We start from the raw sequence: 11,873 nt of genomic DNA, 5'->3' as shown, positions 1-11,873 counted from the left end.
TTTTTATCATCACTAGACACAGCTGAAAGCCAATGCTGCATACTGGATACGGAGCATATGGAGTCATTTTCTGTGATGCTTTGCAAACCGCCTCCCACCAACCCGCTGGCTGTTAAAGCTGCACGCACGCCTGCCCGGTGATTCTGGAAGTGGAGGAGGCAGTGGAAGTGATTAATATCGCTTTGCTCAACTCTCCCAGCAAGGTCATCAGCCGCCATCTGTAGGCAGTGGGGGAAAAAAACACACACACACACTCTAATATCAGTTTAAATCCATTGTTTCTCTACGTTTACACGATTCAGACCAGTGCACCGGCAAAGTGGTTTGTTGCTTTACAGTTGTACAGTATATTGTAGTGTATCAGTTTGGGTGCAGGTGACAAATTCACATATGTCTGCTGGAACACAAATGCACCAAGTGCTTGCCTTGTGCAGCATCTTCTCTAACTTGTGCTGAGCAGTAAACGGATAGGAAGTTGCTTCATCACTTCCAGGAGGGCGACACTTTCGCCTCCTCTCATCTAGAGGGCAGTGTAGACCCATGCAAAGGACCTGTGAAGTCTCTGGAATTACAATGCAGAATGCAGAATGCCCACCTCACTGTCTCATGCCTTCTGAGACCCAAGTTACACAGACGAGCCAACAGTCAGCATACACGGGAGAATATCCTTGCACGTGCCTAACAAAATATCAATCTATATGTAATTAGTTGGTGGATTTTAAAATGGGAGGGCGTCGACGCTGCACGTGTACCCCGGATAATCTTAGAGGCTTGTGTGTCGGATGCTGTTTGAATTGCGGTGCGTGCTGCTAGGGGAAGGGCTGGAGACTGGCAGTCCGGGTGTTTTTCTTTTTTTTATATTGAGATCAAAGGAGAGTAAGTCAGACATCAACATCCGTTTCCCCCGCCCTGCCAAACAAGTTGGGCCATCTGCTGGAGACGGTTCAGACGAAAGGATGCTGTTTCATTGTGCTTCACAACGGGGATTGTGATTGAAAAGGAGATCTCCCTCCGAGGCTGCTATCACTGTTCTTTATACTTCGGGTTGACGACTGTTGTGATGGCACTCTTGTAGATGGGGTTGTCCCTCTGCAACGGAGCGTAAATAAGTGTCATCCATACAAGGTTATTCTTTGACTTTATTTTGTGTCATCGATTGATTAAAGGTGTGGTGGTTGCGCTGCATGTTAAGAAGGATGTGTGGTTATTTCCACATGTATCTCACCTTCATCTGCTCCTAATTTGTATTTCTGTTGCCAAATTTACCTCGTTTTATCTTGTTAGTCGTCAATATTTCCCTGTACGAGTGTCAGCAAGACAAATTCCTGCTTTTATTCGACATCTTTTTGACAGACAGCCGCTGACAGAAAGATTTGTTTGGGCAGGGCTCACCCTGTTCCAGCGTCTCTGCTCCAGCTCTCTCTGGAAGCGGGCAAACTCCCTCCGGTCATGGATGCTGGTGAGTAGTTTCCATAGCAGCAGCAAAGCCACACCCAGCACCACAACAGAGCCTGACAGCGCTGCGGTAATCAGGATAACGTTCGGACCTGGTGGGCATTCTTTGACAGACAAAGGAAGACACGGCTCTCTATCAGACGCACATTGTCTGGTATTTCGGGTGCAATTAATATGCTTGTTTAATCTAATCGTGGTATCATTGAGAAACTTTTAAAACAAAAAGAGGCCACGGAAAGTAGGTTACAGAACTCATAGACCACCGAAAATGATATTACACTGTTTTGCACAAGGGACCAGAACAGATGCAAAATGGAACATTTAAGGAGTTTAATGTTGGAGAAAAGTGTCTCTGGTGATGCCTTGTTTTGTGTCTCATATTGTGATTCACCGTACTTAAGCTTCTAAATAAAAGGAAAATCCCAAGCGACACGACTACTGACAGAATTTATTGCCCTAATGCTGATATACTGGTGCAATCATAGAGCCTAGAGACTCAGCTCTGCCTACCTCGCTCGAGAGCGACGCGGGCAAAGTCTTCTTTTTCTCCAGCCCTCAACAGGAAGTGCACTCTGCAGCCCTCCGTGTCCACTTCCATACACCTGTGGAGGCCCGGAGAAGGGGGCACTGTTGCTAGGACACCGGCCTGACCCACCGAGGTGAGGTTCAGGTGGGTGCACTTCACCTCGCACTCCTTCGCACTCAAGCCCAGCGAGAAGGCCCTGCACAGGATGCACTCCCTGTAGGAAGCAACCGTCTGTTATGATCGGAACGGAAAGCGTTTTTTTCCTGCAAGGAAGGCGGTGAAAGCAAAGAGCTAATGAAGTTGTCTGATGTCCTTTTGTTATGAGGCATTGTGTGGCACAGCTGTGCAGTGGTTGGCATTGTCGCTTCACAGCAAGAGGCTTGAACCTGCAGCTGGTTGGGGCCTTCCTGTGTGGCGTTTTCATGTTCTCCATGTGCCTGAATTGGTTTTCTCTTTTTCTCTTCATGCTTTCACTTCCTCCCACATTCCATTGTCTGTGTGATAGACTGGTGACTATCACACACACAGGGTGTACCTCCCCTTTTGCCCAATGCCAGCTGAGATAGCCTCCAGCGACCCTCTAGGTTAAGGGATACTAGGTGTGATGGATGAAGCATTGGTCAAATATGAAGTGCTGCGATTTTATTTAAGACATTTGCGACAGAACTGCAAACCCACCATCCTCCATCTCAATTTGCCCGAGCTATTAAGGTACCTCTACCTGTAAGAGGAGCAGACAGTGGGGCAGGAAGGGCAAAGCTCACAAGTCGGGCCTTGAAAGCGTCTGTCATGGCAAATGCAGGTGCCACAGTGGCAGTCCCCTCTGCCCCTACAAATCTGTCCGTCCTGAGACAGGCACGACTCCAAGCTGAGAGGGCATTCGCACGCTCGGCCGCGGAACGCCGGGAGGCACGCGCACGCCCCGCACACGCACCTGCCGTTCCCTGGGGACGTAAAACACGGAGAGTTTTGATTCAAAACGAGACACAATCACCTCTTTATTAATGGTTCAGCCTGTGCGATGCTTTTACCTCCACACTGCAGCCCTCGGTACTGATCACAGTTGAAATCAGTGCATTCACAGAACTGGCCGTAGTAGGGCGTGTGGTTGGGCTTCCTGCTGCTCTTTCCACAAACACACCTCCCACAAACACACTCTCCGTTCCCGCTGCACACTTCTGATGCATTAGCTCTGCGACAAAGGCGCGAGTCAACCGTCTCGCCTGACTCCTCTTGCTCGCATTCGCAAAATGTGCCGACTCTCCCTCCTTCACACCTGTAACACACGCAAGCAAACAACTGCCGCTTGCTTCCTCCATTAGGCTTGTTAGCAAAATTGACGCCGTCTCGCCACTTCACCTACCTGCAAGCGCCACATTCAAGAGTGCCGTTGCCATGGCTACATGAAGGACTGTGTGGGACCCCGTCCCTTTGACACGAGCACTCACATATGGGGCTCAGCAGGACCTCAACCTCTTCACTATAGCCTTGGGGTTTAATAATAACATGGGACGGGTGTTGCGAGGCAGTGACACACCGAGGTGTCGTAATGCTTACATTAAAGCTCACCTAGAGGAGAGGTGAGAATTCCAGGAGCCCAATTAAAATGTTCCACTAACGAGGTAATCATAATTAGCATTACCATCACTTCAATGGCGAGTGGCCACATGCTAACAGATGCACTTACACAATTTACCACACACAGAGAAAGCCATTAGGCCACACACCTCGTCACCTATGGAAATGTCAGAGCACGTCCTTCCCTGCTCGCCGTGCCTCGGCCTGCGGTCCTTACAGCGCGAAGTGTAGGATATACGATACCCCGGCGGCAGCTTGGTGTTCTCCATGACAACCTCAGAGGTCAGTGCCTGCAGCCAACAAAGCAGTTAACCTCTTAAAGATGGGGAGTTGTCAGCAGGCAACACACGCGAGGCTAACGACCTTTTGCGGGAACGGAGGCTCTCCTTTTAACTCGCTTACATTATATGCTTCGACAATTATCTGCAGGATGTTGTGGGAGTTGTTGGAAAGTGTTCCGACGGCACATTTTGGGAAGATGCTTCTCAGGCCCTGCAGGAAAGCAACAATATCCACAACATAAATGAATGCAGTGTGTGTTTTAGACAATCTGCCAGCAATTGAGATTCTATTAACGTTAAAGCACAAATGCTTGAATTGGTCAAAATGAACCCCCTCTCACACACGCAGGAGAGAGTATGATACTGAATTTAGGATAAAATAACAACTTATCACCATTATTTTGTTATCGTACGCTAGTGCTATTCCCCGTTGAGTCTGGATTTACCTGTTATCATCATCCCAGGTCTGTAGATTAGACCTACTAACCTGGATGATGTCATCTCTGAGCGCTGCGCGCACCCCGTGTAGCTTGTTTACCTGTAATTTGCTACTACTAGTTTTTTGCAACATGGTTGAAAATTTTTCCGTTTCTGAGGTTGTGGACTACGACTTTGTTTATGATCGACGTCCTTACCGTTTTGAGCCAGAGTATAGGAGAGGAGCTTGTTGAAAGGAGGATTTGGAGGTAGAGAGAGGAACAGCTGGCCAAAGAACAACAAACTGCTGCACGTCCGCAGATGGATAACAGGTAACTCAATGGGGAATAGCACTACGTATCATAACAAAATATTGGTGAAATTAACGAGTTTCGCGGCAGATAATGGGTTATTTAGAGACTGCATTGCGGTGCCCCAGTCACTCCCATTATATGGATATACGCGGATCTAAATATCTGACGAACGACAAATAACACTGAAGTTATATGGGTGAGTAAATAATCGCATTTTATGCTAGAAATAAGGTCCAGGTTGTAAAAAACAGTAGTTCCCCTTTAAGAAACTCGCACATGCATGATTTGCTTCATTGTAGTCAGATTAAATACATTATCTTCATCTTGGAAACCATCAGATCAAGCGGAATCCATGAAGATGAAACGTGGTGGAGGTCAACATGAGCAAAAGCTCCATAAAAGTGGTTGAATAATTTATGAAGCATATATTAACAGTTTTTTTTTTGCACTCTTCCTTGGACAAGTAGGAATTTCATGAAAAACCTTTGATTAATAAGAAATTAAAAGCTATAATGCCTACCTGGTATAAGTGTGTGACTTCTTCGGTGACGGCGAAAATAATCTGGATGTTCTTCTTTCTCAGTGCTTCGGCAATGTGAGCCACAGAAGGATAGTCCTGACGGATGCAAAATGCAATGCATAACAGTCAGGCTATATATGTGTAATCAGTAGTTAAGCACACTCTTCCTCTTCCCTATATTGCTGTCCTCCCCCTTCCCCTCCCATCTAACTACTCTTTCCATTCCTCATTTCATTCACTCTTCTTCTGACAGACTTTCCATTCGCCCCCGAATAGATAAATAAGTACCATTCAGAGAGGAGCGACACCTGCATCTCGCCCATCCATTTCCAGCCTTGGGTAGCCATTTATTCAGACAGAAATAGATTAATAACCCATCCATATTCACTCCACCTGTCAACTGCCTGGACCAGAATGAGGTCAAGACACATAACACTCTCATGAGCCTAATGAGAGACCTATATGGATGTTGAAGACACAGGGATGAAGACATACACTCACAAGCAGAAAAATAGGCGCTCCTTCAGCTCCATCCGCACAGCCCACACCCACGTAGCCATCAATACACAAACACAGCGAGATTAAAAGATGAAAGCTTTGGTTTGAATTACTCCTCAAACACTCCAGCCGTTTCCCATCAGGGTGTGCCTGTCAGCATCTTCTTTACCCAGGGAACTGTGCCGTTGGTTCTGACCTTTAAATCACTGTCTTTGGCTTCTGTCTGTTGCAGCCTGGACCTCTATTTCACTGCCAGGATTGCAGACGCGAATCAATTTAGCATGCGTTGCAATATGTGGTCCATAGCATAAACACTGTATGCTCCCTGGGACCAGAGCTACCCAGAGCAGAACAGTGATGGCTTGTTTAGCTGAGCTAAAGATTCAGTCTTTGCCTGTAAATGTCAGCATGAGATATCACAAAGCTGCTTTAATTAGATGTTTTATACATCGAGTAGTACAGGAGAAGTAAATAACATTGACCATCTTGTGACAATACAATGTTCTGCTGGGAAACTTTTGGACTTGGCATTCATGTGGATGCTACTTAGACATGAACCACCCACCTAGACCAGACCAGGCACCTCCACCCTAAAGCAGGATGCAGCCTCACACAGGCACACACACACAAAACAACTCAAAAAACATGAAAAACAGAACAAGGTGTTGACCTGGCCTCCAAATTCACTAGATCCCAAACTGATCAAGCATCTATGGGATGCACTGGAACAAACCTGATCCACAGAGCCCCTTCCACTAACAACATTGTGTTGTCAGACACCACAGGACACCCTCACCCATGTCCATTCTTTGATGAATCAGAACTGTGTTGGAGGCACAAGGGAGACCTACACAATATTAGGTCATAATGTTATGCCTGATCGGTATAAACTAATGAAATCATGTTTTGGACCACCTAATTAATGGAAATCTGGTATACGCTCCTTTTATTGCATCTTGTTTCTCCTTTAACACAGAGAGACAGACGAACACGCACACCTACAGCCAATTTAGAATCACCAATTAACCTAATGAGCATGTCTTTGGATGGTGGGAGGAAGCCGGAGTACCCGGAGAGAACCCACGCAGACAAAGGGAGAACATGCAAACTCCACACAGAAAGGCCCAGTCGGACCCGGGACCCTCTCGCTGTGAGGCATCAGTGCTAACCACCTCGCCACTGTGCCGCCTAAATTAACTTCCTAAATTTGCTAACTTAGGGGGTTGGACGGCGGCAAAACCTAAGCGTTAAGTAATACCGCCGTGTTTACCACCCTAAGTTCCATTTGAAGGCAGCAAAAATCTGCCATAAAACCAACACAATGGGTTAAGGGCAATCAGATTTCTATACTCAAGTAATGTCTATGGCACAGTTTTGAAAACCCAAATGCTGCTTTCGCTTCAAAAAGCAGCAGCAGGTATCGCTTTGATTTCTCTGAAAATAGAACTCCTTTCTGAGCAATTACACAGACACGTATGACGTATGGCGGTGAACCTGCTTCTGATGGCTCACTGGGACTATCCTTGGTTCAGTGCTTGGGATAAGAACTAAGCTTACTTAGCTTGGGCCTGAGGGAGGTACTTAGAGATACACTGTCGATCCACTTTGACTATACACCAGCCCACGTCCCAGCCTTGGCGGTTGGGTTGCTTAACCATTGCTTTTTCTCTCAAAAACAAAGACAGTGCTAAGTTGTTCGAATCTATTACCACAGGTGTGCATTTTTCTTGTTGATGTGAATGATGAAATGAGACTGAGGAAAACTCAACGTAACTGGATGTTCATTATAAAGTTTAAGTACATTAGATTACTTGCTTTCACAAAAGTGATGCTAGACAATGTTTTAATAGTCCTCAAAGTATTGTTGCTGGATCAGAATTAATCACAAGGAACGTGCCAAATCCATTCAGCAAAACCCTGCCCGAGGGCTTGACGGGGATAAAATGTTCCGTTGGAGCTGCGATCTGAGTTTTATGCACCAAACCTGGTAGTCTCCTTTGGTGTACACATTTTTTTGCAAGTGACATCTTCCGTCGTTCGGAAGCACAATGCCGCCTAATTTGCCGTCTCCAGCAAAGTGGAAACCCGCATCCGTGGAGAACACCAGCAGTCGAGTCACATTTCTCCAGCCGATCTCCTCCTGCAAGTGAACAACATCAGTCAGTAAACTACCGATTGGAAGCAAGTTGAGCACCGTGACTGACGTAAATGGCTCTGACAGGCTTTGGGAAAATAATTTCTGCTTTTGTATGTAATCAAATGACTATGGATGAGTAATACTTTATGCTTTCATGCTCTTTAGGGCTTAAATCTAAAACCTGTCATATGAAATTATTAAAGTCTCATAATGAGTCTAAAATACACCCAAAACTGACTGGAGCAGTTTCCCAAAGGAAGCTTAGCATTCTGAAATAGCCCTCTCGTCCATTGTCTGCAGTGTTTCCACTTCCTCCACACAACTCCCACTCGAACAAAAGCAACAATCTCTGTATTGCACTCCTACTCCCCGCTGGGCTTACTCGCATTACCTCACAAACCACGGCCTGCATCAGGGCATCCAGCCCACCCTCCGGAGAATCCAGGTTGCCGGAGATCCGCTGCCCCCCTACGAGCTCTGTGAAGAGGCTTCCGTTGGTGGTGAGGCTCAGGACGTGTTTATAAGTGAAAGGAGGGGCACAGGGCCAGGGCTCGGCCCTCTTGCAGGGATTTCTGAGCATGTCCTTTGCAGTGCTGATGTATGGCATCACCGTCTTGTCCACAAACGCACCGAAGCCTTTTGGAGCGAAAATGAATGGTGTGTGAGCGAGCAGCATAAAGTTTTGAGAGGCGATTACGTGACTGTCAGGGGGAAAGTGAATAACTAATGCTTAATTTTCTCTCAATGGGTTCCAGTTGTCCTTGAGCAAAGCACTTAATCCCCCAATCGCTCCAGCGGTGCTGCTCAGTGGCCGATAGTAAGATTATGATTGTACTGGGCAACTCCCAGGTGTGTAACTGATAGAATATGACTCAAGGGCTTTCCATAGAAGTATATAGAAAGTTATGAGAAAATGATTTCATGAAAATAGTTAGCCTACATTTCAGGTGACAGGGAGGGATAGGGATGGTGAAGCAGACAGACCCATTCTGAAATCACTGGTGATGTTCCTCATCTCTTCCATGAGATCAGCCCCCAGCTTCTTGACGTTGGGCAGGTCATCCTCCATGGAGAAGGACAGATCCATCAGGTAGTAGAGGTCTATAGGGTAGTCCTCCACGCGTTTGAACTTCACCTCAAAGCTCTGGGGTTCACCTACAGATGGGAAATGTGACACAACACAGCGGTAAGGACATGAGAACTTGGGAGTGTAAGTCCCTGATCCTACACAAATCACACACAAAATTCAGATCGCCATATTCAAGCTGAAATTTGTACAAAATATGTATTTTTGCACATTTAAAATAATTTAGAAATTGTGGAAAACATTATTTCTCTTGTGGTGCATGGTTTCTTTGGTTTCTTTGGGGGATTTTTGACTCAGTGTTTGTAGCTATGTCACACAACTCCATATTGTGTACTTTACTCTTATTTGTTCGTCATTGTTTCCTCATGATTGACTTTCACTGACTTATTTGTGCTTGAAATTCACCAGATTGCACTGATTTTGGGAGAGAAATCCTGAAGATAAAGGTATATTTTTTTATCAAGTGCAAGTACGACACCCACCTGGCCTGAGGTGCAGCCGCACGGTCTGAGGCTGAAGCTGGGTCACCCGTCTGTGCCACGGCTTGTGTCTTTGTTCTTTAGGGTGGCCGGTGATCTTCCGGTTCTTTAGAAGGACAGCGGAACCTCTGGGGTCCTCCAGGCGATTGGAAGGACAGCCCCTCCTCAGCAGCGCCCCGGCCGTGTCGCAGCGCTCCCATGTGTGCTGGCCCACTTCTAAAAAATTCTTTACACAGGTTTAGGTTCAGTTCAACCCCTTAAGTGCTGAAAATTAATTTGTTGCCTTCAATTCAGCTAAGACTAAGTAGACCCTACATCTACAGTGGAAAACAGCAATTTGCATGAAGCATTGGCTGACAGTAAAATAGAGAGGATGTGAATGTCATAATGAAAAGCAGCCCGTGTATGTTTGTTCCCTCGTTGCTCGCAACATGGCGGCACCTTTCAAATGCAAATAAAGGGAAAATGACTCACACAATCCGCTGTTACATACAGTATAATGGCCCTTTTCAACAATTCCCTTTGTGATGTTTATGCTATGACAACATAACATGCTTACACAAATGTTTAAGCCTGCAAATGAGTGCATAATGATGTGTGTGTCAAATATAATGGAAGCCACTATTAACAGCTTATGGGCAACAGATGTTACATCAAGGATGCATGGTTCAGATGTTCTCAGTCTTAACACCTTAAACACATATTCTCCATTTTATTGCCATAGTTTTATTATTGTCATATTAGAATATCTAATGAAATAGGTTTCGTTTCATTTACAGAAGCTACAATTTAAGCTATGCATTGCTAACCTCTCTAATACCAATTTTGCATCTCTGATTATGCTTTAGTAATGTAAGGTTTATGGTAGTAAATTGCTGATTGAGAATTCTTTGCCATTCTGGATATAAAATATAGACAGTGCTGAATTAACAGTGATCCATTCGAAAGAAGAATCCATTTCCGAGGCCACTCACCTCCTCAGTACACCAAGCACAGTGAGGCCCCGCTGCCAGACACTCTCCACAGCTCCTGACCCCCTGACTTTGGCATTCGTGATCTGAATGGTCTGCAGGCGGAACGGAAACCAGAAAAATATGTTATACTTTCCCGCTGCATAAATGCACCGCGCCATATCTGTGCAGATGAAGTTTTCAGTTTGGAAGCGCAAGGGTTCGTTTTGCGAGTTATGGAAAGCGCAGACCAGATTTTCATTTCCTCAGTTTCTTAACTAAGAGAAACACAAAACCATCAATCACAGATATCTATTTTCCGTTACCAGTCACCTAGCAACACTGCTCTCGTAATTTGAAAACCGTAAATATCTCATACTTGACTTGTTATACTGAAAATACAAGTTCACAAATTCCATTTGAAACCAGCATGTGAATTGAATTATACTGCAAGCCGTCTGGAGTCAAACCACCCAAACTGAACATCTTTGCACGTGTATTGTGACTGTATCACATGCAGTGAACACAGATTTTATTACTCCCAATAGAGCAAATCTAGCTGTTTTTCTCCAGTTCCAGTTCTGTGTGATTCCAAATGTATTAAACTGCTGTTACATTAACATACTATTGCCCTTGACAGAGCGGAGCTAGCTGTTTCTCTTTGCTTCCATCGTTTATGCTAAGCTAACTGGCTTCAGCCATGACAGTGGAATCTATTTTTTCATCTAACTCAAAGCAAATATATTTCTACACTCCTGAACAAAATCTTAAGACCTAAGTATTTGCATTTCACACTGGTGGTTCGTAACAAGGTTGTAAGTAGAGCTTCAAAATGAAAAAAAGAAGCAACTGGAGCAAGAGACAGTAAATACAGAGTAGGCAATTCATTGAAAACTGCATTTAAACTCAAACAGGCTGGCAAAAGCAAAAGAGACTTTCTGTCTTTGGATTGATGACCAAGCACAAGCAAGGCCTCTCGCATTGTGCCATCCCTGCCAATGTTGGATGCAGTAAGACTTCCTAAAAGATTCTGAGGGTTATGGGACAAAAAAGTCAAGTGGTAGACCCAAAAACATTTCACCTGCGCTGAGCCAGAGGATCCGACACGTTGTCCATGAAGACCCAGGACCATCCTTGTCCCAAATTAAGGCCCTTACTGATGCTGACTACAGCCCAGTAACCATAAGACGGCAGCTGTGAGAGAAGGGCTTAAAGAACAAAAAACGTCTTTAAAGGCCAAGTCTCCTCTCACGGCACAAACTTGCCCGTTTGGACTTTACAAGGGAGCAACAAACACGGAACATTGAAAGGCAGAAGAAAGTTTTATTCCCTGATGAAAAAAAGCCTAATTTCCCTGTTGGAACCTCCCAAAGGGATTAATAAAGTTGTATATCCATCTATCTATCTATCTATCTATCTATCTATCTATCTATCTATCTATCTATCTATCTATCTATCTATCTATGATGGCTTGCAACGTTACTGGCAGGCGATCCCACTGGAGATGTTTTCTATGGGGGCCCTTGTCTGGGTGGTAATGACTGTGTCTTTTAACAAGACAGTCGTTGCTCTTTTGGACCATCCTGCGTGTTCCCCTGATCTAAATCCCACAGAGAACGTTTGGGAATGGA

General features: G+C 45.2%; 2 protein-coding genes across 2 annotated transcripts; both read right to left on the bottom strand.

Moving 5' to 3' along the window:
* Positions 1 to 2,909: 2,909 nt before the first annotated feature.
* LOC311503844 (integrin beta-1-A-like) lies at positions 2,910 to 4,536 on the bottom strand. The gene is made up of 3 exons (XM_084566735.1): positions 3,709 to 4,536; positions 3,345 to 3,550; positions 2,910 to 3,257 (listed from the first exon to the last, which is right to left on the bottom strand). Exons 1-3 carry the CDS (start codon positions 3,826 to 3,828, stop codon positions 2,972 to 2,974), a joined length of 612 nt encoding a protein of 203 aa, XP_084422861.1. The 5' UTR covers positions 3,829 to 4,536; the 3' UTR covers positions 2,910 to 2,971.
* Positions 3,835 to 11,374, bottom strand: LOC311503758 (integrin beta-1-like; the record flags this gene model as incomplete). The annotated part of the gene is made up of 8 exons (XM_084566632.1): positions 3,835 to 3,849; positions 3,962 to 4,051; positions 5,092 to 5,187; positions 7,574 to 7,729; positions 8,118 to 8,362; positions 8,711 to 8,881; positions 9,296 to 9,518; positions 11,324 to 11,374. Coding segments are annotated over 8 exons (1,047 nt in total), but the record flags the coding sequence as incomplete, so codon positions are not given.
* Positions 11,375 to 11,873: the final 499 nt, after the last annotated feature.

The sequence above is a fragment of the Chelon labrosus genome, assembly GCF_963514085.1.
Source record: "Chelon labrosus genome assembly, chromosome: 18".
Lineage (NCBI taxonomy): Eukaryota > Metazoa > Chordata > Actinopteri > Mugiliformes > Mugilidae > Chelon > Chelon labrosus.
The sequence above is the reverse complement of the archived record's forward strand: the minus strand, read 5'-3'. Positions and strand labels throughout refer to the sequence as shown.